Raw genomic sequence first — 26,983 nt, 5'->3', positions numbered from 1 at the left:
CAGCTCCCCTGGCTGTGTTATCAGAAATAGAAATGACTGAAACGTCCATTCTTCCTGCAGCTGAGAAGTGTGGAAAGGGATCCAGCAGGACTGAAGAGTATGTTGTTCTAATTAGTCTGTTATCAGTTTATCAGGTTTTTAAAACCCAGAGGGCAACGTCCAGCATTAAATCACGTGGCCACTAATTACACCCCTCATCAGTGAGTTTAAGGCATTTTGATCTTGTAAAGCCTATCACGAAAGGCTTGGAGATCAGTAACACTACCTTTCGTGATTTTCCTATGGGCACATGGAAGTACCTGTCAGCAGAACAACCACTCTAACATCAGACCAACTGTGTACTTAGACTGCAATCACTGAGAGCTGGAGTTACCTTTCTCTCAGCTAAGGTTTTACAAGCACCTATAAGCAAAGATCAATAGAAAGAAAGAAAAAGTAAAATATTCAGAGGCAGACTGGTGTGTGAGGGTCAAATGCACCAGAAATCATTGAGAGATCCTGTGAGCATGTATCTTAGTTCACGGACTGGGGAGGGGAGATCCTGTGGACACATATCCCAATTCATGGGCGGGGAGGGGCTGAACGTTAGTCACTGGCTGGACCACTTACAGAAGACCAGGCTGTCTTTAAGAGCTCCAAAGGACATAGACTCCAAGGAGAAAACCAGGACTGATAAGTAGAGCCCCAAGCCCTTAGAACCCAGCTCGGCAGGAGACCACCTAACAATCAATCAACAGGGACACAGCTGCTCTGAGAAAGAGGACTCTTTAGCCCTGGAAATGCTCCATCAGAGGGAGTACTCAATCAAAGGCTTATGGAGTCTGGCCTAGGAGTACAGAAAGGATGCTATGTTTGAGAGAGGTCAGAATAAATGAACTCTAAGACCTCTAAATCTTGTCAGAAACCCATGCCCTGAGAAGCACAGCTTTCATAACACCTCAGCTACAAATATGACTTCAGGATAGAAGATTCTAGAAGGGGATGAGCATGGGCGAGCCTACCTTGGTTCGGAAGGCTGTTTGTGGATCCTTGGTCGTAACCTGCCAACAGGCACTGGGCTTTCTCTCCCATGACAAAGGTGTAGAGAGCTGGGAGAGAAATACCCAGAGGATCCAGGCCCCCGAAAGTCTCCCAGGCTTATTCCCTGACCAGTTACAGAATACAGGCACCTTACAGACGCAATGGAAGACTTCTAAGCACCCAGTCCCTTCAGAAAACATGGGAGGGAGTGCTGAGGATGACAGCGGGGGTGGGGGGGGCAGGGGAGGACACCAAAAAGAGCTGTCAGCTGTCCCACTGCTCTGCCTGAGACCACCTTTGGTTTCCAAAGAAGAGACACATGCTTATTGCAACTATACTGACCACAGGCAGTTTTATAATTAGAATATCATTTTTAAAAACCTAAGCACACATGCAAGACTGTCTCCAGCCAGCGGATGGCTCACTTAGCATTGTGGCTATAATTACTTTAGCACTTTTTAGGCTCCTCAGACATATTTGGAGGTTATTGATATTGCTAAATGTTCCTCGAGTAGTATAAAGGCTTAACAGCTACGAGAACATCCCTTACACATTTCCTCCTTCCCCACAAATGTTGTTCTGTAAACAGGCCTCGGAGGAGGTATCGCTACTGCTAATGATGGCGACACCCATGAGCCCCTCTGTCCATCAGCAGGCCACCATGGATGTGGTGGGTGTCCACAGCTCTTATGATGGTGGGCCTGACAGTAATGAAAGGAGAAGTGTCCTGTGTGCCCTCATCATGAGGAGGGGGCCGTCACCGAAGTCCAAAGTAGCTTGCCCAAGACTTAACTGCTAAGCAACAGGTCACATCTGTAGGTTCTGCAGCTCACACAAAGAACCTTGCAGCTGGGCATCTTCTCTAGGCAGTAATATCCACAAGTGCAGAAGGACCCAGTGGAATCCTTTCAGAAACGCCCAATTCCCTGTCCCTGCCCCACCACACACCCAGACAGACATTGGTTTCCCCACTCAGGGACACTGAACCTATTCGGGCTTTCTTTTATTTGTATCTTTTGTAATCAATGGCTTTCCCCCAGAGTCATGAAATGTTTGTTTTGAAATTAAGATTTGAAGAAGGACATGATGGTCACCTGTTGAGTTCTTCTGCCTAAGAATCTAAGTGAAACCAATTACCTGGGGGTCACAACCTTGAGAGGCTTTCGGAGACCGGGACTCAAGCCTTTTGTAACCTTTCCCCATCTCTTTTCTTAAAATGGCATTTCTAAGGTGGCAGACAGCCTGCCAGAGGGGAGACTGGGCTAACTCACCAGGTGGGGTGGGACTCCCCTGCAGAGCCCATGTGAACGGGTTGGGGACCAACAGTAAGAAGATACGACATGTTTGTTCCTTCTATCTTGCAATGTCCTTTTTGATTTATCCTTATTGCCTTTCGATTTTAAAAATAAAAAAAATCTTTTGTGTCATACACTGCCCCGTGGTATCTGAGCACTGGAAAGATAAAAGGAAAAGCAGACTCTGTACTCAGAGAAAACACAGTGGCACTCAGTGACAGTGCTTGGCATCCCTCTCGAGACCCACATCCACGCTAGACACCCATGGTGTTCTCTATTCTCCATCTCAGGGTGCACAGAGAGCTAATGGAAGTTTGTAATCAGAATAGAAGCACCTTCTGGGAAATGCTGCCTATGTGACTTAGGATCACAGGTGTGGGTCGCAGGCATTTAAAATGGCAAACTCTTTCATATACAAAGGCCTTACACTTAGTACCCCCACTAGAAATGCCGAGGCACACCACCAAGCCATGACACCCTGGAGATTAGTACACATAAGAAATGCAAAGGCACTGCAGATTGAAAATCTGTAGGTGCCAGCTGAGGACTTCACATGCCGTAGCAGGGGCTCAGACAGGCTCCGCCCCCAAGGTGTCATGCCTTTGGTCTAAGGGCTGAGCTGGGACCCTTAAGCAGAGAGAATTAATTTTCTGAGGCTGCCGTGGCAAATGGCCACAAACTTAGTGGTTTAAAGTTTCAACCAATAAATCTCTCTCTGGTTTTGATTTTGAGATGAGGTCTTGCTATATATAGCCGGGGCTGCCCTCAAATGTAGGCTCCTCCTCTCCCAGCCTCCTGTGTGCTAGGATTACAGGCCTATTCTACCACCGCCCAGCTCTGAAGTTTAAAATTCTTCAACAGTGCTGGAAGCCAGAAACCCCAAATCTGGTGTAGGTAGATCCAGGCTCCCTTTTGGAGGTTGGAAGGGAGACTGTTTTGGGCTATCCTGGTCTCTGGAAGCTGCAGCTTCCCAGCTGCCCCTCAGCTTGTTGCTAGAGACCATGCATGCTCCCATCTTCACATCATGCCCCCTCACACCCCGTGTTTCTCCTGGGCAGATTTCTTGCTGATTAATTTAGGGCCCTTCAGACAACTAAGGATGTCCTGCCCTTTTCAAGGTCCTCAAATTAGCCACTTCTACTAAGGCCCCCTTTTCAGTGTGCATTCACAGGTTGTAAGGGTGAATGTGTGCACCTCTCTCTTAGGGGACCACTATTCAACCAAACTATACAATGTAAAAGAGAGAACGAGGGCAGAGATGTGCCAGGACATCTGACTCAGCTACCCTATGAAAGGTACAGAGGGGAATACGGCTAGACTCAGTGCCAAGGCCAGCATCCAGAGGCAGACCAGATTACTCTGCGTGTCCTCTGGAAGGCAGAAAATGCTCATGACTCTACTACCAATTTCTAGGTGTCTTCTGTTTGCCTTTGTCCTACATCCCACGCTGTCACTTCTGGGCCATTAGAATTTTTTTTTTTTTACTTTTATTATCATGTGCCTGTGTGTGTTTGATGTGTGTGTGAACATATGCATGCCACAGTGTGCATTGGGGAAGTCCGAGGACAACTTTCAGGAGTAAATTCTCTCTACCACGTTGAAGCAAGGTCTCTCTCATTCTATTGCACTTACTACTCTACACTTGTTAGCGTTTGAGCTTCTGGGTGACTCTCTCATCTCTGCCTCCACTTCCTGGTAGGAGCACAGGAATTATCAATGCTTACCATCACACCCAGGTTGTTTGTTTGTTTGTTTGTTTGTTTTAGTGGGTTCCTGAGATTCAGCTCAGGCTGTCAGCCCTGTGTCAAAAACACTTTTAGTGGCTGAGCCATGTTGGCTGTCACTAGCATTTTGCCATCACCAAACTACTGAAGTAGATTTTCTCTTCCTTGAGTGCTGAAGAGTTGCCCAACTGAAGGCTGCAGCTCAAGTGCCTCAGGAGCGATCCAGGCACTGCATGGCTGGGAAGACGAACTCTCCCTGGAACACCTGGGTTCTGGGTTCTGGGTTCTGGGTTCTAGTTCTTCCTTCCTATGACCTGCACTGTGCCTACTGCCGACTATACAGAAATATATTTATTGTCTTAAGGCAACTCAAGAAGGTTTTTTTGTTTTTTGTTTTTTTTTTTTTAAATCAAGACAGTGATTCTAAAACAGAGAAAGCTATCTTTGCTGCTTTTTACTTTATTTTTAATTCCATGCATGAGTGTTGGCTTGCACATCTGTTTGCATCATGCGTGTTTGAAGCCAGAAAAGGCTCTGGACTCACTAGAGCTGGAGTTAGAGTTGGTTGCGAGCTATCATGTTGGCGCTGGCAACTGAACCCAGATCCTCTGCCAGAGCATCCTATTCCCTTACCCACGGAGCAGTCTATTCACGCCTCCTTGATGCCTTTATTCCAGAACCACAGATCAGACCAGACAGATCGGGAACCTGAAAGTGATTAGGGTTCAGTTTCCCCTGCTCTTTTGATCAGGTGTGGAATAACGGCCTGGCCTCTGTAGACGCAGAGAGGAACAACCGCCTGTCTCTGTAGACGCAGAGAGGAACAACCGCCTGTCTCTGTAGACGCAGAGAGGAACAACCGCCTGTCTCTGTAGACACAGAGAGGAACAACCACCTGTCTCTGTAGATGCAGAGAGGAACAACCGCCTGTCTCTGTAGATGCAGGGAGGAACAACCGCCTGTCTCTGTAGATGCAGGGAGGAACAACCGCCTGTCTCTGTAGATGCAGAGAGGAACAACCGCCTGTCTCTGTAGATGCAGAGAGGAACAACCGCCTGTCTCTGTAGATGCAGAGAGAAACAACCGCCTGTCTCTGTAGATGCAGGGAGGAACAACTGCCTGTCTCTGTAGGTGCAGGGAGGAACAACCCCGTTTGTTTTTGTCACCTTCACTAACCTCTTCCCATACCGAATGTCTGCTTCTCTGCAAGCCTCAGTGGGAACGTGTACTGTGAATTGATTCTTATTCTGTCACCCTTCCTACATCCAGAACTTAACATCACAACACAGCCGTGGCCAAAGGCTGGTGGGAAAACGAAACGTAAAGGGCCCAGAAAATAAGCCTGGAAAGTGAAAACAGAGATAGATGGCTGAGTCTTTCCCTCTGCTGGGACGACCTGAAATCGGGACCCACCCACTCGGCAATCCGGGACCCACCCACTACTCCACCCATCCATCCTTCTCTGCCTCACACTCCCAGAGGTTCTGGTTACAGAGGCCTTTCTGAGCAATCCTTTATACAGGACATGAGGACCTTGAATTGACTTCTAAAGGCACCTCTAGCATCTAAAGACAGTGCTTTCCAAGTAAATGATCCCTTGCTCCTCTGACTCTGGACACAGCAGTGAATATCAGAAACATCGATATTTCCTTTCCACAGCAAGACAAACGATCTAGACTTTATTAGTCACTTTGGGATTCGAGAGGACAGTATAAAGAGATACCAGGAGCAGTAAACATGCTCCTGGGTGGTCCTGACCTGTGCATCCCTTGCTGCCTCTTCCATTGTGGCCTAGATATATGCCAAGCCCCTATGCTGCCAGTGCCCCACAGCTCCAAGGATGAGGCAGGGAAGCCATCACCTGTGGGGTAACTTGAGGATCCCTGGCACTTCCACACTTACAGAAGAAGGGTGGTCTGTCTGTCGGGGACCTCCACAGCAGTCCTGTGGAATCTGGCAATTTGCACAACCAGATGAGGAACTAAGGCACACAGAGGGTGCCTTGGACAGGTATGTCCAAGACTAGACGGGTTATATACAGTCCAAGATTTAAGCTTAGGCCCTCTGGCTATTGCTTGCTGTCCTTAATATTCTAGGACAATTTACTATGGTTATATTGTTTGACCCCTTGAAACTTATGTTGAACTTTATCAGTGTGAGGTGTGGGGAGGTAGGGACTTTAAGAAGTGACAAAGTTAACTCTCCCTAGGCCATAACATGGAAAAGGCCCGGGGTAAACCCACAAGCTGGCCCCATCAATGTGAGAACAATGAAAGGATATTGCAATTAAGAATAATATTTCAATTATCAGCCAGCAACACCTGCAATGTCAGTGTGTGACAATGCCAGCCAGGCCAATAGAAGAGCCAAGATCAGCAGCTAACAAGGCATGGGTTAAAGATGGACAGAGGGGGGCTTTGATGTGAGACCACCACCATAACTGGGTAAGCAGCACATGAACAGTGCATGGCCATCTCCCTGGCTGTCTAAGGGAAAGTGCATAGAGTGTTGTGTGGTCCCCATATCCCCGCCCATGATAGACCCTCACTCAGTCTCAATAAAAATAACCTCAGTCTTTGTCTGGTTTCTGCTTAGGTCTTATAAAACTCTTAGGCAAGCCCAGTGGTTTTTCCCTCTCTTGGGACCCTTCCCACTCTCAAGGGGTCTCTCTCCATTTTCTTCCATTTCTCACTTTTCCTTAATGAAGCTCTCACTTTGATTACAGCCATGCGGTACAGCTCATGTCTTTGACCATAATCCGCATGAAACACTGAACTTGGAGCTACTGTCTCAAGCTGACCCCCTGGTGGCCACTGACTTCCCAGCACCCAAGTCCTTGAGTCATGCAGGTCAGGGCCCAGGAAGTCACCCTTGCTCTCAAAGGTCAGCACCAAAGACACTAAAAGGGGACGACTGCCTTCCTTTCTGGAGTGACCTCTCCACTAGTCAACAAAAGCGGGTTTTTGGAAAGGTTGGTCCATGCACTCCTAATGCTTTGTCACTCCTGCTTTCTGTCATGAGTTAAAGCAGCATAGGGTGACTTGTGCCAGGGTTTGGCTCGCTTCTGGACTCTCCCGACTCCAGAGCCGAATAAACTATTCTTTACTCTTTAGAAACCATTCGTCTCAGATATCCTGTGATAGCAACAGGGAAGGAACGAAGACAACACCAGAAGACAATGTGGAACGACAGGAGGGTCCCACAGCCATGCCTCCTTAATGTCTCCTAGTGCTGATGTACTCCACACTTTATTAAGTGTCTTAGTTAGGGATTTACCACTGTGAGCAGACACCATGACCAAGGCAACTCTTATAAGGACAATATTTAATTGAGTCTGGCTTACAGGTTCAGACATTCAGTCCATTATCATCAAGGGGGGAACATGGTGGCATCCAGGCAGGCATGATGCAGGATGAGCTGAGAATTCTACATCTACATCTGGAGATTGCTAGCAAAATTCTGGCTTCCAGGGAGCTAAAACTAGGGTCTTAAAGCCCATACCCACAGTAACACACCTACTCCAACAAAACCACACCTACTCTGACAGGGCCACACCTTCTAATAGTGCCACTCCCTGATATATGCCAAGCATATACAAACCATCAAAATAAGGAACCTGTTCAGAACTAAAAATCCTAGCTTGGATCTCAGCATGTTCAATACTCAACTGAATATGTCAACACCTGAACATTATACCTTACTTCATCATGCACACTTGTCGAGTTCTCTCCCAGTCAATCGATTCTGGCAGAGAGTCCAGACTGGTATGGTTTCTGAAGTGTAGCATCAGCTAACGGCTGGATAACTAACTCTCATTGGGTTAAATAAATCAATGTGACCATGCCTTCATGAAGAAGACCTCCTCTTCTTCCTATCCCATCTCTTCTCGCCTCTCCTTGACAGAGTCATATGGCCCATGCTGGTAATCAAACTTGCAATCCATCCTCCTGCCTCAGTCTCCCAAGTAATGTATTTATAGGCATGCACTACCATACCTAGCTTGGATCTCAGCATGTTCAATACTCAACTGAAAATGTCAACACCTGAACATTATACCTTACTTCATCGTGCACACTTGTCAAGTTCTCTCCCAGTCAATCGATTCTGGCAGAGAGTCCAGACTGGTATGGTTTCTGAAGTGTAGCATCAGATAACGGCTGGATAACTAACTCTCATTGGGTGACCCTGAGGGAGCTCAAATGCCACCAAAGATTATCCCAGGGACCGCAGGGTGACAGGAGCAAGCTAAGTCCACGGGGAGACTCACCCAGGAATACATCTTTTCCTTTCAAGTCCCAGGCTGAGGCGGGAGCATGCTTGTGAACTGTTTTAGCAGAACTTCCTCTCTCATCTCTGATTTTCATGCCAAATGCTAACATCTCATTAAAGAATGGGAGCTGTGGCCTTACTCCACCCAGGGGCTTGGCATCAGCTGGTTTCTTATCTGTGATGCTCGGTTTAGCTCCTCTGTCCTCCATAGTTTTACATCTCCTGCTCAAGCATGTTCAGTGGTAGCTTCTCAACAGAAGTAGTTGGGAAAAAAATACAAAAAACAAAACCAACCAAAACCAAAATATACCCTGGCTGTTGGGCTCTACTAATAAAGACAAGCCATACCCATTCATTTGTCTAGCCCCATCTGGCTTCTAAAATGCAGTGCTTTGACATTTCTAGGCAGGAATAGAAGGGGGGCAGTGAGGGAAAGACAAAAAGAAATTATAATTACTCCTATTTTATAAGTTTAAAAATAGCAATTCTCTCTCCTACTTATATACCCCTTCACCTACTTCATGAATCCATGGAACAGTCTGCTTAGGCATCTTTCTGCCTAGCAACCGCATGCCTAGTCACTCATTAACTTCATCCCCATGCACTATAAAACCCTCACGTGCCAGTCCAGGCCCTTTCGTGTACTATTTCACTTAGTTCCCATTTTCTCCTTCAAGAAGACAAGTTCACTTAACACTGATACATGAACAGGGAAGTATCTACATGGAACTGCATACATGCATGCATGGGGAAATCTACACAGGAGTGAGAGATACATGCACAGGGAATCTACACAGAAGTGGGAGATATACACATGAAGGATCTACACAGAAGTGGGAGAAACATGCACAGGGGATCTACACAGAAATGGGAGATACACGCATGGGGGATCTACACAGAAGTGGGAAATACAAGCATGGGGGGATCTACAAGGAAGTGCATTATTCCCTGACATTTTACACATGCATATAGAAATGAATTCGAGAATCAAAGACAAACAGAGTCAGTTTAATGAACAGAAACAAAGTCCAAGGTATAGACACTCTGATCACCAGCTGTCTGTGATGAATGAGAACCTAAGAGAAAAGGTTTTAGAAAGACTGAGTCCCATGACCAAGAGGCTGTTTTACTCTTATTTCAAAATATCGTGTGTGTGATGTACTTGAGTGTGGTATGTATGTGTGTGTGATGTGGACAGTATGTGTGATCTGTGTAAAATGTGTGACGTGTGTGTGTAATATATGTAGAGTGAGGTTTCTGTGTGATATGTGTGCATATATATCTGTGCAATATGGAGTTGTAAATTCAAGCTCTTAGTGCCCCCTCTTCCTGCTGCCTCAGACTCCAAACATAGTCAAAATGTGTAAAACTATGCACTTCTAGGCTGCCCTACATTCATGCAGTAAAAACAGAAGTCTGAAAAGAAAATGTAGCATTTTCTTGTAGCACACACGTGCCACGGTTTCTCATATAGACATATATAATATCTTTTTTTCAGAAAGAAATATTATTCTACCCTTTAAAAGAATGACATTTTTTCACCTGTGATAACTTGGATTAAACTGGAGGAAAGCACATTGTCTTATGTAAATATGCCATGTGAGAACTTGAACTCACTGGAGCAGAAGGTGGGACTAAGGCACAGCACACTTGTAGATTAGAGGACATGACAGCGTAGATCCGAAGCTCAACATTCCAGTTACTGAGAGGGAAGCGATTCTAAAGATCTAAGGTGTGACATGGGGTCAATGAGTGAGAACACTGCACTGGCCACCTGTGGCCTCTGCCATCTGCGGAGTCAGCCAACTACACCCTGAGAATATTCGAAGAGAAATAGTGCCCAAGCAGAAACAGAGGTTTCCTCTCGTCACCAGGCCCTGAATATAGTGTAGCAACTGCTAACACACTATTTCTATTGGGAATCTAGACCACATGAAGAATACAGGAGGGTGGGCTCACATTTCACTCTCACATTTCACACAAAGGGACTGTGCATTCTGGAACTCTGTCATCAGTAGAGCTCCTGTAACAGGTACCTTTGGGAATACCATGGGAAAATTATTAGTGACACTCATGGGGACAGTAGGTCTCCATGTATGTGCATGTTCACATGTATGCAAGTGAGGCCAGAGGACAATGTTCACACATGTGCAGGAGAGGCCAGAGGACAATGTTCACATATGTGCAGGTGGAGGCCAGAGGACAATGTTCACATATGTGCAGGAGAGGCCAGAGGACAATGTTCACATATGTGCAGGTGGAGGACAGAGGACAATGTTCACATATGTACAGGAGAGGCCAGAGGACAATGTTCACATATGTGCAGGTAGAGGCCAGAGGACAATGTTCACATATGTGCAGGTGGAGGCCAGAGGACAATGTTCACATACATGCAGGCAAATGACAGAGGACAATGTTCACATATGTGCAGGTGGAGGACAGAGGACAATGTTCACATATGTGCAGGTGGAGGCCAGAGGACAATATTTACATATGTGCAGGTAGAGGACAGAGGACAATGTTCACATACATGAAGGCAAATGACAGAGGACAATGTTCACATATGTACAGGAGAGGCCAGAGGACAATGTTCACATATGTGCAGGTGAAGGACACAGGACAATGTTCACATATGTGCAGGTGGAAGACAGGGGACAATATTCATATATGTACAGGTGAGGCCAGAGGACAACCTTGAATATTATACTTCAGGAGCTGATCACCTTATTTTTGAGACAGGGTCTCTCATCAGCTTGGAGCTTGGGGGTTGAGCCCAAGTCCTTGAACAGTCTACAGACTGAGCGTCTCTGAGTCCAGGAAAGCAGATCTTAAATGTTCTTGCTATCCACACACCAGCTATAACTATGTAGGATGATCGGTATATTTGTTATCTGGACTTTGTTTATCATTTACACCATATCAAAACAGTATAGTATAGACTATAAATATGTGTAATTTTCATTTGTCAGTCACACCTCAATAAAGATAAAGGGGGAAAAGATTATGTTTTTAAAAGTCTGAAAGTCTTCATGGGTCTCAAAGGAAAGTAAAGACGTAAAACACACCGTGGGCAAAAGTGTTTGTTGGCTCACTTCTGTGAGCTGAGGGAGCTAAAACGGCCCCCACCTGAGCCAGGCTCACTGCTGCAAACCAGGATGGGGCACTGCCCACAGCACAGTGAACGGAGGTTTTGCCATCTGCTCATCCGGGGCAGTGGAAGGAGGCAGCTGAACCTGGGCCAGGTTATCTGCTGGTCAGCATGAGAATCTGGGACATTCCATTCTCACCATGGAAAAGGGGTCCCAGATGCAATGTGAGACTTGCCCTGGATCAGAGTCCCTGGGAGTGTGAGCCAGGCAACAGCCTATCCCAAACCAAGACAGGTGACTAAAGATCTCACAGGAGACATGCAAGATGAGGCTCTAACCACAGTTGAGAGCATGCAAGGAAAATTAGCACCATAGATAACAGCCAGTGATGTGCACATGAGATAAACCCACTCCCGATAAACATAAAAAAGTCCTGAAAGGGGTCTTGCAGTGGCACCTTCAAAACCAGGAGGTCGCCGACTGTTACTGTCTTCCCATGTCTCCAGTGCAGCCTGTAGCTGTGGAAATCTCTCTGTTTTGAGCATCCTGTGACGGGGCTGGAAATGTGCTGCTGTGCTTTAGTTAGCAGCCAACACATGCAGTGGAAGTAGCTGAGCCCCCAAAAGGCCAGCAAAGGAGAGCTTCCACGGCTCCCTAGATGCCAGCAGAGCCCTGGCCAGTGTGTGAGGCAGGCAAAGACAGATGATGGATGACAGACAAATCATAGACGGAAGAGCTGTGCTAGCCTGTGGCCGGCAGAACACTCACCATTGTCAGAAAATGGGACAACAGTGAGACCCAGATGCACAGCCCCTCCAAAATCAACAGGAGTTTTAAAACTAAATTCAGGCTGGCTGTGAAATAAATATATTGAATTCTCTCTACTTTCTCTGCCACAGAGGAAATGCAAACATTTACACTAATAATGTATTCTAGCTTGTTTGTTTGTTTGTTTGTTTGGTTGGTTGGTTGGTTTGGTTTGCTGTGATCAGTACCAAAAGCAACTTGGGAAAGAGAGGGTTTACCAGTTTTATATGCCCTCATTACGGAAGGCAGTCAGGGGGTGGAACCATAAATAGGACCTGAAGAACACCGTTTACTGGCTTGCTCCCCATGGCTTAACAGCTTGCTTTCTTATACCATCCAGGACCACCTGTGTAGGGGTGGCACTGTGCACAGTGGACTGGTCCCTCCTCATCAATCAACAATCAATAAATGTTCCCCAGACATGCCTACAGGTGAATCTGATAGCGGTGACTCTGCATTGATAAAGTCCCCCCGGGGGACTTGTTCGTGTTGCTTGTGTTGACAGAAACCTGACCAGCACATAAGGCAACTGTGTATGTGCCAGTTACGTCAATTAAAGTGGAAGGTCTTAAATAGAAAAGAGGACTGTTGGATTAATGTCAAAAAAAGAAAAGGTGAGGCACTGGGTGGTGCGAGTTCCTCTTGCTATTTTTATGGAAACTCGGAGTGAAACTACCACTGTGAAAACCAAATCCACCAATGACCAATTGACAATGACCGAGCTGGAAGAGTTACAGCCCTGAGGGTGAATGACAGGGCTCCTCCTCTCGGGAGGACTTGCTACTTCACTGAGCTGAGCCTCCCTGAGAAGCACAGGTGGGCAGGAGAGATGCTGCTTGGAGAAAGTTGCTGGGGTAGGAGGAGAAATCACACCCTCTGCTCCTGTCCAAACCTGAGTGCTGGCAGAAGAAAGCCCGGTGTCAGTCACCCAAGGGGCAGGCACACTCACTCCAATGAGAGCAGATCTCTAGGGACCCATGGTGTTAGCATTTAGCCAGTGACAAACTTAACCTTAAAAAAAAAAAAAATCCCAGAGGCAGTGGATAAAAGTGCTTATCCCATGCTCTAGTTTGCTTTCTATGTTGTAAAAAAGACCACAACCAAAGGCAACTAGAAATGAAAGAGTTTATTTGGCTTTCACAACCTAATTATAGGCCATCACTGAGGGAAGCCAAGGCAGGAACTCAGGCAGGGCAGGAACCTGGAGGCAGGAACTCAAACAGAAACTATGGAGGAATGCTGCTTACTGACTTGCTTTCTTACTCAACCAAAGGGTGGTACTGCCTAGGAGTAGTACTGCATGCAGTGGGCTGGGCCCTCCTACAATAAGCACTAATCAAGAAAATTCCCCCTGTAGACTTGCCTACAGAGCAAAGTGATGCAGGCATTTTCTCAACTGAAGTTCTACCTTCTCAGATGACCTGAGTTTGTATCAACTGATAATGGAAGACAAAACAACAAACACTAGCCAACATACCACACAAACACAAGGGCCTCCGTTCATTCTAGACTCAAGCATCTGAAATGTCAACATTCTTACTAGATGAGAGGCAGAGATAGGAGAGTCACTGGGCCAGCCAGACTGGTGGAGGCAGCAGAAGACAACAAGGAAGAGATTGTCTCAAGGTGGAAGATGAAAATCCACAGCTGAGATTGTCTCCTAACCTCTACATGTACATCATGGCACAGGGACAGCCATAGTCACAGGCATGGACATATGTACACATACACACAAAGACAAATACTGAGAAGGAAAAAAAAAAGATCTTAAAGGGCTTCCTACATGTCAAGCCCATGGCAAACTTTAATTTGCCCAAACGCATGGACTTGTGGGTGGCGGTCTCCCTGACTGAGACAAGCGTTCAAACTAAAACATGCTTAGCTGAGTCACTATTATACAACGTTCCCGAGGGGGGCTGCCGCTTAATTACTGCTTCCAAATCTAGACAAAAGCAAATTCTTTGGCCAGGGCAAAAGCAATGCCCACAGAGCCAGTAAATACTGAACAACTCAAAGGCCTCTCAGGTTGGAAATCCAGATTTCTTGCATATCTCCCATCCACCTCCTTGGTGAAGCAGGGACGGATCCCAGTGATTAATATGCCTTTATGGTTAGCGATGGACACCAGCAGATCTGCCAACAAAGCCATATTGGAAAGGAAACCGAGAAGCAATCAGTAACCACAGACAGTTACTCGGGAGTTAAGGATTCTGTCCTCTGTTTTACTGTTTTCTCCATCACTTTCTCATGTTCACTAGCTTCCCTCGTTCCATTAGGGAAAAACTAGCAGGTGAGACGTTAGCTACTCACAGACAATCTGGAAATATAAGGTTTCATCAAAATATTGGTGAATGGAAGAAAATGGAGGTAGTAATGTAATTATTGAGAAAGTGATAACTGCTATTTTGCTTAATAGGGTATAAGGCGGGAGGGGCTTAAGAGTTGGCTCTGAAGTTAAGGACACTTATCACTCTTGCCAAGGATCTGGGTTCGGTTCCCAGCAATTGATATCCAGCTATAATAGTTCCAGGGGAACTGATGTCACCTGTCATCCTCTGAGAGCACTACACACATGTGCTGCACAGATATCTGTACAGGCAAAACACCCATAAATAGAAAATAGAAATAAAAAAAAATCGTAAAAAAGAAAAAGATGGGCCCTAGAGCAAAAGATGGAGCTCTCATTTGGCATCTGGTCCTCACTGGGGCAAGAAATCTGGTCTGTATGCTTGAGCTTCCTTGGAGGGAGAATGGGAATGTTAGTGCCTATGTTGGTAGGCAGTTGCAAAGGTTGAGCAAAACAACACAAAGAGCCAAATCCAGTTTTCAGCACCTGGGAGGAACATGAACTGATTTCTTCATGTAACCGGGTATAAGGACAAGGGCTTGCTCTAAAACTGAGAGGTGATGTCTCCCAGTGAACACACATCTGTACCTCCAAATCCTTGTGATTCAATTTGTACATTAAGATCCACAGAAATTAAACGTTACCTGCCGGCTTCCTTGCTTGGAGGAACAACTACTCGTGCTTCTTGAAGGTGAAACCAACTTTTGAGACACACCCAGATTCTTCTCGTCACTCATTGTGAAGAGCTGGTCCCTTGGGCTCAGCGCAGTCGAAATGCCATGGGAAGATGGTGGAGCTGAGAGTATGAAGTCCTCGCAGGCAGGTGCCAGCTCTTACCCAATGTGTCTAAAAGCCATTCTGGAAGTCTCAGAGGAAATCTCTAAAACCAAAAGAAAAGTAATTGGAGAAGCTAGAGAATTACAGAGGGCAGCCATCACCTCTACTTAGCTACATAGTGGTGAGGCCATGTGGTCCAAAGACACTTCCTATTTCCTCCTGTGAGAAATTCTATATACGTGCTTTTTCAGATAGCCTTGAAATGTGACCGTTTAAGAAGATTAATATGCTAATTTGAAAGTAGAGACTTATAAAACTAGTTAGTACTATAAAACATTCCCAAACCACAGGGAGACGCTATCTCATACTATTATTATCATTACAATACCACTACTAGTAATAATAATAATAATAATAATAATAATAATAATAATAATAATAGGAAGAAGAGAAGGAGGAGAAAGGAGAAGAAGCAGTAGTATTAGCAACAACTGGTATTGTGAAGGATATTAAAAATTAGAACCCATTGTTGGTTAAACATAAAATGTACACCACCCATGGCAGAGAAGAGTTTGACAGTTTCTCCAAAAAAAAGGTAAGCACAGAATCAGCATACAATATACAATTTTACTTCTGAAAACATTGAAAGCCAGTGTTCAAAGGAAAAGTTCCAGATTATTACTCGGATCAGCAGTGTTGATAACAGACAAAGGTGGAAGCACCCTGAATTGACAAATGTATAGATTACACCTAAAATAACCAGTAAGAGGATATTATCTAGATGTTGAATAGAACAAAGGACTCACACATGTCACAACATGGAGGAACATTGCAGGCACCATGCTAAGTGAAAGAAGCCAAACAGAAAAGGCCACATGATAACATTCGGTGAACATCGAACGCACAGTCAGCAAGCCAGAGTTGGGAGGTCACTTTGTGGCTCCCAGAGGTTGGGGTCAGGGAGAGACTGGATGTGACTGCTTAAATAGTTATAGGTCCCTTAGGGGCGTGATGAAAATGTTTTGGAACTAGACTGTGACGACGGTTGTACAGCACTGTAAAACTGCTCAATGTCACTGAAATGCAGTCAGAATTACTGAAAAGGTCAGTGTAATGCTAAAAATTTTTAATTCTTTGGGGATTTTAGTTTGGTTTGGTTCGGTTTGGTATTTTAGAGAAAGTCACTGTGTTTCTTATCCCAAGGGAGTTTTTAATTCCTTCTAAAGACATCTATAATGAGAAGTAAGAAAAACTGGAGGGGATGTGGGGGAGGGGACAGCAGAATTTCCCACATCTGGCAGCACAATAGTAATTAAAACAGTGATCAGTGGGTAGGGTACATGATAGTCTGCCAAATCCTACAGCGGCGATTTCCATAAGCGTTCCCACAAATCCTGCCTCATTCTTTAGCGGTCTGATGGCAGGGTATTATCTCTATTTTACAGAGAAGACCAGAGAGCTTCTAGTAAGTTAGGTCTCTAGCCAGATCACACAGATAGTAAGACAGGGGCACTGACTTAGCCTTTTAAACATGTGGAGCTGGAAATAGGATGTGCCTCCCCACCCCCACCCCATGGCCAGGTGCAGCAATAAGAGCTATTACACCACCTCTGATGTATCAGATGCCAGGTGCAAAGTATGTATGGTGGAGAAAAACACTGACTCGAGCCTAGACAGACACCCCCAGCCTTCCCCCCACCCCCCGTTTCCAAGTAGCTATTGAGGCTGCCAGCCCTGCAGCTATTGCGAGTCTTACACAGAGAAACAGACGGTCACACTACATAGAGGAGAGATCCCAGGAAGCACCGTCCTCATCCCCAGCCCTGGGTTAAGGACAATGGATGTGCCTGGCTTGGGCTGTAGAAGGCCAGGGTCTTACTAAACACATTAAGTTCAATTAATTCTGCAACCTCCTCAGAGTGTTCACACAGTTTAAATTTTAAAGAAGACTGCTATAGGATTGCCCTGAAGCCAACTAGTCAGGCAGGATATCAAATGGGATTAATTATTAAATACTCAAGTCTTATAATGTCTTTCAGGCATTTTGCTCTCTAAAAATGATTCTATTAAAGCTGTAAGCTAAAATCAAAGCAATGCAGCAAACTATCTAAGTCTCAGAAAATAAATTAAGAGACCTGTAGCCACAGAAGTCAAGACCCATGAGTGGTGTCTTGAATGAGACGCCCCCTCCTTCCTCCCTGCCCGCTGGCCCGTCTGCCCAGAGGCTGCCAGGCCCCTGCCAGGTTCATGCATGTGAACACTTGGTCTGTAGTTGGTGGCCCTAGTTTTGGAGGCTTAGGAAGTGTGGTCTTAATGAAGGGAGTATGTCACTGGGCGTGGGCTTAGACAGAGCTTCAAGCCTCGCCCTCCTTGATGCTCTCTCTCTCTCTCTCTCTCTCTCTCTCTCTCTTTCTCTCTCTCTCTCTGCTTTGTGCTTGTGGTTGAAGACATGAACCCTCAGTTTCCGGTTCCTTCAGCCGTGCCTACACTCCACCATCATAGACTCATCGCTCTGGAACGGTGAGCCCATAAAAAGCTTTCCATCTATAAGCTGACGTCGTCGAGGTGTTTTATCATAGCAACAGAAAAGAAACTAACACACCATGTTACTCTAGCATGCTCTCCATCTCTGGAATCATTACAAGTTGGCTGGAACAATGAATAAGCCTGAAAGCAAACAACACTGGCTCTTCATAAAGTGAGCTCTGCTTACAGGGCATGACTAAGTATAGCTGAATTAGAAGCAAACTAAACCAGCTAAAAAGTGCCAAGAAAAGCTGTAAAGACACTAATAGTTTGTTTAGTTAACAGTGTTGACTGTTGTCTGAGAAAGGGGAAAAAAAGGAAACCAATGGTACCCTCAATAACTGAGCAAGTGTGTGTGTGTGTGTGTGTGTGTGTGTGTGTGTGTGTGTACAGCCATCACTATGGCAACATGTCCACAGTGGACTAGGAATACTAACAAAGGACTTCTGTCATGTGTGCCAGGTTTTGTTTTTCTAAGCCAGAGGTTCTGATAAAGGCAAGCATGGGAGGAAAGGTGTATGTGAAATGTAGGGGAGGGACAGGACCTTGGGCAATAAAATGAGTCCTGGGAATTACAAAACCCTGCTGCAGGAGAAGTCCGGACCCCAACTCAGGCACCTGATGAAAGGGGGGTCGCTTTTATCTCCTGACTCACAATCTCACTTTGGAAGGAACTAATCAGTGGGCTAAAACCATCGCATTGGCTAATTTAGGGTTAGCACTCACCACACCCGTCTCTCCACCCACACCCCTCCCCCACCCTGTTTCCCCCCATAACCATTTCTAAAGCAGCCTGGGGCACATGAGCCAGGGAAATGCTGCTATTTTGTTCCCCAGGATTTGCTGCCCTCTAAAAGACAAATGAAGTTCATTCTAGAAAGAAGATGGATTTAATTCTCAGGGCAAAGAATAAAGGAGCAGGGTCTTGAGTCTACAGGTCCCAGCACTATTACTGGTGGTCACTGTATAAGGAAACAACTACCACATCCATGCTCAGGGCCTCTGCATGGCTAAGCTGGGATTGTCAGAGGGAAGGGTTCCTGCACCCGCTCTCAAGGACTCCGCTGGGTTGGGATGGCCCCACACTAAGGAAGGGCTTGGCCTCAACTAAGGGACATCTACTTTGAGTAGGTGTCTTGATTGCACTGAGCGATGAACGCCGTGATGCTAAGTTCCTCAGGAGGCATGTGGGACCAGGAGCCCAAGGTGCTGATTCAGGGATCTCTGAGATGCTGAGATGAGGTCTGACGGACCCATGAAAGACATTCGGGTGTTCCCACCTCACTGTGTGACCCTTGGGTGGACAAAACTTTATCTAACTCAAGGAACATGCTGATCTGAACAAAATGTGATAGCTTCCCTGTCATACACAGAATGGCCGTTTATATCCATTTTTCTTTTACTGCGGCTTTTCCACTCAAGTGCACCGATCTTAGAGTACATATAGAACCATACTTTGGCAAACACAGAACTACCACCTGGCTTGAGGAACAGAACATTCTGCAGTTCCCAGAAGCTCTGGGATCTCCTGCGGCTGATCCTCCTATAAAAGGGGGTGCTCATAAATCTCTACAAAGTCTTGTGGTGTGCTGGAGGGGCCTCACAGGTTTGGGGATGCTTTTGTGCATCCGCCTATTACAAGTGTTTGATCTATGACAGAATTAAGTGTCAACCCTGCTTTCAAGACAGTGTTATCACCAAGAGGGAGGGGACCCATAACTCCTGCTTTCTTTCTTCTAAATCACGGAGCCTGCACATCCAAAATGAAAAGCCAAACGGACTGAGCCCAGTGCAAAGTTACTCCACCAGGCCTCAGAGCTGGATTGAGGCCTTCCTTACACTGTCCAGCTTCTTTAGATTTAGAAAGCTCTCGGATCAAGCTGGTGAAAACCAGTTGTAGCTACAAGTCTAGTGAGCATAATTTATGCAAACAGGCCATTTCTCGGGGCTTCTACTAGGGAAAAGAGAATAAAGTTCTATCAAAAATGGGGAGGAAGGCTGGCAAGATGCCTCTTCAATTAAAAGCATTTGCTGCTCTTACAGAGGACCTGGGTTTGATTTCTCACAGGGCATCTCATAACCATCTGTAACTCCAGTTCTAGAGGCTGTCATGCCCTCTTCTGATTTCAGTACGAGGGTGCTAGACCCATACAGGATGGGCAGATAGACATTCAGGCAAAATGTTCATACACATAAAATAAATAAATCTTCTGAAAAAAAATGTCTTAAATAGGTAAGAATAACGACCAACCTATCTCCAAAATGAGCCTAAGAAACTTTTTTTTAAACTTCACATTAAAAAGGAGATGTTATCTGAGATAGACTAGAGGAAGGCATGCATACCACGGAGTGCACAGGCCTTAGAGGGAAGCAGGCCTGGCTTGAATTGATGCTGTCCTACTTCAAACTGTACCTTAAAAAACACAGTCACTGTTTCTTGTTTTGGTAGAGGGCGTTTCCTATAAAAACAGGAAATAGAACTATCTGAGTACTCAGTACTCAGTACTCAGTACTCAGTACCTCTCAGGATGCCATAAGACTGAGTTGAGAAAATAGGGTTAAGGAGTCTGGTTTGGATAGAGTAGACAGATTTGAGTTCCGTCCCCTCCTCTCCTGGCTTCTGAAGCCTAAGACCTGTATGCCTCTTTCAACTGAAAGAAACTAAAGAACTTTCCAACAGTTGCCACATCCCCAAAGGCACACACCATTGAGGACAGACTATTTGCAGACTGTTAAAGTAATGTGCTTCCTCTAGAAGACAGAAAAGTCACACAGCTCATCACCACTGGCTGTTCCCAAAAGAGCGGTAAGGTTGGGGCAGATGGCTCAGGCCATAATGTACTTGTTATGCAAGCAGAAAGATGTGAGTTCAGATCCCCAGCCCCCACATAAAAGCTAGGTGAGGTGGCGCAGGCCTGTAATCAGAGCACTGGGTAGATGGAGACAGGTGGTTCCCTAGGGCTACTGGGCAGGTAGTCTACCTGAATTAGCAAGCTACAGATTCACTGAGAGACCTTGTTTCGAAAACTAAGGTGGGGATTAGTTAGGAAGTCACCTGACTTCAACCTCTGACTTCTACACGAACGTGTGCGTGCGCACACACACCACACACCACACACACACACCACACACCACACCACACACCACACACACACACCACACACCACACCACACACACACACACACACACACACACACACACACACACACACACACACCAGGTTAATAATGTCAACTAGGAGAGATGAGAAACCGTAGCATTTAACCCAGCTGCTTGTTCAGTTGTCAGCAGGGCTGGGGTCTGCACTCAGGCCCTTGGCTAGGTTTGGCTTGAGAAACAGGTTTTCCTTGCATAGCTGGAAACAACCCTCATTAAGATCAAGAGACATACAGTTTTGGCTAATTTACAATATCTCAGTAAAGCAGATAAATTACGCCCTTATTGGTACCAGAAAATCGTAACAGGGTACCCACTTCTATACTGCAGTAAAAGAAACTATTCTGATACAGGTGTGGGACTTTCAGAGAACATTTCAAAACACCTCTACTTCAGACAAATCATGTGATAAGAAGTAAGGATTTGGGGCTGGAGAGATGGCTCAGCTGTTAAAGGCTAGGCTCACAACCAAAATATAAGAAGTAGGGATTGGGTGATGTGAATTAAAATGCTTCAGAACAGAAATTCAGGGTCAGAAGTTTCTAGAAGCAGGTCTGACCTGCTTCTGATACATGACCTGGTATTGATAAGCAGCCCTGAACTTTATGTGAAGTATTTGCTGATCTTTTGAACTACCTGGCCATAGGTCTGGCAGGAACTACAATATCTGATTGTCTCTGGGGTCAAGCACTGAAGCTCAGAGTCAAAACAAATCTTCGCTCTGGTACCCAAAGGGCAGCTCCTGGAAGAACATGTTTCACCATAATCTTTCCCTCCAGGGAAGACAAAGGTCAAGAGTCTACTTATCCAAAGGACTTATCCATCTGGCATATCCAAACAGAATTCCCTTTCTATCCTCTGACCCTTCCTGGTCCTTCAGAAGCCATGTTGGCAAGGCCCATGGATGCAATTGTGGAACAGGGCCCAGTGCTTGGCAGTGGTACCCAAGTTTGTGCCTGAACCATTCATTATCACTGTCAACTAAACAAAAACTACGGAGCCACCGCCAGTCACTCACAGGACTGTGGGACCCGGGGGTGAGTTCTACCCAAAGCAAGCATTCTTTCTACAAGACTGCACATTATCGCTGTTCACCTCTTTCATGACAGGAAGGACATTCTGCCTTATTTAGTAAACTATAGCTGTCTGTTGCTTAGAAGTGACGTTATCTCACTGTAACTTCCATACACAGCTTCTAATTTCGTAACTAGTGAGAAATGGATTAATCACCTTCCGATTATGACCTGCACCAGACAGATGGCCACTTTCAACTCCCACCCCAGCACACAAACAGCCACATCTTTTGAAAATGCGTGTACGTGTGTGCCTGAATGTACACATGTGAGCCATATACATGCATGCAGATGCCCATGGAGGCCAGAAGAGGGTGCCAGAACTCCTGGAACTAGAATGGGAGTTACCCATAGTTGTGAGATAGCTTAAGTGGTGCTGGGAACTGAACCCTGGTCTTCTGAAAGAGCAGCGAGTGCTCTTAACCGCTGAGCTGTGTCTCCAGCCTCTATGCAGCCATGTCTTTGTTCACCATTTTTTTCATGGGTCGTCTCCAGCCCTCACAATTAGAAATGTGTAACTCTCATAATTTCTTTGTGCTTCCCCTACTAAAAGGCAAGATTCAGATGTGTTCTAGAGAGAATATAAGGCTGCAGTCACCTCCCTGCCTTCAGTACACTAAAGCTGTCAGTGTTGTTTATTTGTTTGCATGATGGTTTAATTTCTTAAAGCAAAGTCACTGTATATAGCCCAGGCTGTCCTGAAACTCTCGATCCTCCTACCTCTGCCTCTAAGTGTAGGATTGTAGGCATGCACCACTAAACTCAGCTAATGCAATTATTAATTAGGCTTTGGGCCTTGATTTTAGAGACAATCATGTCTCTCTGGCTCTGTTGTCCTTACTAGGATGGGCAAGTCATAGAAAATGCTGAGAAGCTGGGCTCGCTTCTGCTGAACAAGGCTCGTTTACCTCCCTTAACTGACATCCGGGATGTGACCATTTTCTTATGGTCACTGCTATTAAATTCTATTGTGTGAATGCTGACCTGCATTTGGATAATTCTGCGAGTCGCGGCCACTGTGTGCACATTCCCAGGGTGATTTGTGTGAGCGCTGTTTGAGACATGTATCTAGTATCCTCAATCCACCTTCTCTTCCTCCAGAGCAATATCTCCATTGGAGACTGGGAAATGGTAGACATTCCTATGTTCTACCAGACTCGTGCTTTTTCAAAGGGTGGTCTTAGGACTACCAGTATCAGCCTCACTTTAGGACTTATTTTTAAAGGGACCATACCAGATTCCAGCATAGAGTCTAGAATCTCAAAAGAGGGCAGAGCTCAGGGGCCTGTTCCAACCTGTCCTCCAGGTGATTTTGATGCACACGTTGAGGCACCACTTGCACAGATTAATATCTTATCCTCAGCATAGAATCCAAAGTCTCTGGTATTTATTTCTTGGGAGGTTGGAGGAGACCCTGACCACCATTCCAAAGCACATGGGGCTGGCTGCTTATCCATTCTTCAGACAGTGGGTGGCAAATATCAGTTCCACATGTTTCTAATCCCCATTCTTACTCTAAATCATGAGGCAAAATTTTGCATGCCACTCCCTGGGAAACCAAAACACAGATGAGCCAGGGTGGCTACCAAAAAAAAAAAAAAAAAAACCCACCCCAATGGCATACTCCCTCTCCAACAAGGCTACACCATCTAAATCCTTCTTAAATAGTGCCACACCCTGATGACTAACCATTCAAATATAGTAGCCTATAGGGGCCGTTTTTATCCAAACCATCACACCAATCACCTCCATGGTATTAAGAATCTTTCCTTCCTGGTTCTAAGACAGGTCTCCCCCTCCAACCCTCGGGTTTAAGTTTGAAGAAATAAAAGTACTGCATTGTAGTGTTCTGGTGATCCAGTAACATAACCATGAAAGGAATCTAGGGTGACTGTGCACAGCTTTAACTGAACCCAAACTGTTTCCTTTCCCAAGGGTGAGCTGTTGGTCTGCCGGATAATAGTCATTCAGGCATTTCAGAGTGGACAGATAGAGAACCCTGTGCTGAGTTAGGATTCACCCCTGGATGCTAGTCAGTGTCTGTAGGAGCTTGAACTACATCAGCCATAACTCCAGAGTGAAGATGAAGTAGAAGTATCTTCTTGTAAATTCTGGTCTGGAGTTCAAAGTGTGCAGTCAGGGTTGAGAATCAGTCTCGAGCTTTCAGATAGTCCCTTTCTCTAACAGTCTTCCCGGAGGTGACCCATGCCCGGTACCTGGTACCAATCTCAGTCAGTATACCCAGCAGTTCTCCGTCCAACCACCAAGAAGACTGAGGGGACCTGTCTTCTGCGGTATGTTGGGTCCCTTGACTCAGCTGAGCACCTGCCTCCAGCTGCTTCACGATCGTGTGTGATGCTCCCCTTGTTCAGTCAGTGCTGTACAGTTAGCTCTCCTTAGAAAAAAGATGGAACAACTTGATTTGCTGCTTTGGGGGGTCGGGGGGAAGAACCAAACCCGGCAGCTTTATGCTCCGGATCTGGCCTCTAACCCTATAGAAGTCTTCAGGCTTTCCAGCTTCTCTTAGGAGCCCCACTCACTGCAAACCTTAGCTCTGCAGACATGATTCTAGCATGCTTGTGCAACAACCCTGGGGTTTTCCCAGGTCACGTGCTGGAGAATGTGTTTTCTGGCTCCTCTTAAACCCATATCTGTATGTATAGCATCTAATGGGTTTTGTGTGTTTGCGTTTATTGTGGTCAGAGTACTTAATGTGAAATTATCAGACTTGGGGTGTACCAAACAGGCTGATTATCTACAGGCAGGAGGTTGCACACCCGATCTCCAGAGCTTACCTTGTAAAAACACAACCCTGTAACCAGCCCGGCAACATCCTGTTCTCTCCCTCCTCCCATCACTGCTTCTCTGCATGTGACTATTTCAGACAGCTTACATAAGTGAGGTTGCCCAGTGTTCCTCTTTCTGCAACTGGCCAATTTCACTGAACACATGATCCATGCTTTTGTCTGCAATAAGACTGTTTTGTTTGTCTGACAGGCCACATGCTGGCATGGTGTTCTTGATGCATTTCACTGGTCCCTGGGCCTTTGGTAGTTTCTACGCCTTAACAATCACGCACAGTCCTCATGGGAAGTACAAGTGCTACCATAGGCATCTATGGAAGTTTGTCCTCATGCATTCTTCTTAGATGATTCCACTCTTGGCAATCTTACCTGAGCCCAGAGTTTCAGTAAGGCATCTGACACCCAGCTCTTTCCCCTCCCTCCAGCCTGCTGAGTGGCCCTGTATTGACCCCTCCAAAATCAAGACTCCTAGTAACTCCCTTGGAGGTCAAACAGATACCTGCTTTTGATTTCCCAACTAACCACCAGTCCTCATTCAAATACCAAAATACCCAAAATAGATCCCCAAATACCACAAAGTGTGGCTTTCCTGACGCCCATCGCCTCCAGCCGCCTTTATATTCTTTTATTCTCAAAACCACCGGTCCATTTTTAGCCCCCACAATGCTAAGCAATTAGCTTAACTGTTTTTCTCACTGCTTACCTACTAATTCATCTTATTCACTGTCCAGGCCTTCTGTCCTGCTCCTCATCCCCAAAGCTGCAGAGGGTAAGTAGACATTGCAAAGCCAGCATGTGAAACTTGCCACGATACTGTTGTATTGAGGCCCTTGGACTCCGGCTCTCTGCCACTTGATGCACATTACTAAATGAGTGGGTTGTATTTTCACCTGACAACAGGTGTTGATGATAGGAAAGCGTCATCTGGTTTTACGATGACTGAAACACTCCGAGTGATCCCTGGCAGACGTCAGTCAACTATATTTTAGCTGCTACTACCCAAACTCCATCTCCAAAAGCTCACACTCATAAAAGCTCAGGATACCCCACCCTCCCCCAGCGACACCCCTTTATCCTCACTCATTTGTCTTTATGGAAGCCTTCCTCACCCATTTTATCTCCCCCATCTGCAGAAATGCCCTCCATCCTCCTCAAACCATTTAAGACAGTGCCTTCTCCACGAAGCCTTTCCCTGGCCCCAAACAGCTTCGTTTCCCTTTTGGACTCCAGCTTTACTTTTGGACGATGAAAGTATTAGTCATGTTTCCTATAGTTGGAGTCACCCTCTGCATCCTGATGGCTAGAGGCGGGGCTACCTCCCACTTACAAGCGGCATTTTATCTGTCTTTGCACTCTGTAGAAAAGTCAAGTCCAAAGATCAGTAGCAAAAGTTGTTAAGGCTGGGACCACGTCCTCCGGGTGAGCACATGTACTCCCACAGGCACCAGCCCCACTTTCTGTCCGCTGAACTCATCGGGTCAGAGAACCTTCTGGACATGTCTTCCTTTTCATGTGTCCCATCTACAGACCTCTCTGAAATGTCTGTAGAGCTCTCAGCTATGTCTAAAGCATTCTTCCTTAGTTCCTTATCTCTCCCTGCCACTTTATATCTCTGGCCAAGGCTCCTCTGTTGGGCTGGAAGGAAACACAAGGAGACAGCTCCTGCATTATTTTCTCAGGCTTCTTAGGACAGTAACTAAAGGAAGAAGTTAAGAGTTTATCAGGAATAAGAATAAAACCTGCAGTGGGAAATTAGCCACCAACCCTCCTTCTAACAAAGCACTTAGCATCCGTTCTGAAAAAGCTCCATATCCATCTGCCTCGGGATACACAGCACCAGTGCTGCTGGGTCTCAGGACAAGTTCAGCCCCTCCTGAACTTTCTCACACTCCTGTTCTCCACTCAACCACATTTTAATGTTCTTTTATTCCTTCTTACCAATCTTCCACTCAACTCTCTTGAACAAGTTAGCAAATCTCTCAGCAAACATGCCTGCCCTGTGACTCTAACTGCCTGTCAAACCGTATGAACTGCAGTTACCTGCACACCCTCCGGGGTACAGTCTTCTCTCCCCTGATGGTAGAAACATCACTCT

At 45.9% G+C, this 26,983-nt stretch overlaps 1 protein-coding gene across 7 annotated transcripts in view; it reads right to left on the bottom strand.

Moving 5' to 3' along the window:
- Positions 1 to 26,983, bottom strand: part of Osbpl3 (oxysterol binding protein like 3) — a 172,530-nt gene that overhangs the window by 67,828 nt on the left and 77,719 nt on the right. For all 7 annotated transcript variants that reach the window (XM_076913345.1, XM_034519571.2, XM_076913343.1 and 4 more), the window contains one exon: positions 15,196 to 15,431. Coding sequence is in view for 6 of the 7 variants with exons in the window: in XM_034519571.2 (XP_034375462.1) it covers positions 15,196 to 15,288 (93 nt within the window). In the remaining variant the exon portion in view is untranslated. The remainder of the gene's footprint in view (positions 1 to 15,195; positions 15,432 to 26,983) is intronic.

The sequence above is a fragment of the Arvicanthis niloticus genome, chromosome 15 (assembly GCF_011762505.2).
Source record: "Arvicanthis niloticus isolate mArvNil1 chromosome 15, mArvNil1.pat.X, whole genome shotgun sequence".
Lineage (NCBI taxonomy): Eukaryota > Metazoa > Chordata > Mammalia > Rodentia > Muridae > Arvicanthis > Arvicanthis niloticus.
The sequence above is the reverse complement of the archived record's forward strand: the minus strand, read 5'-3'. Positions and strand labels throughout refer to the sequence as shown.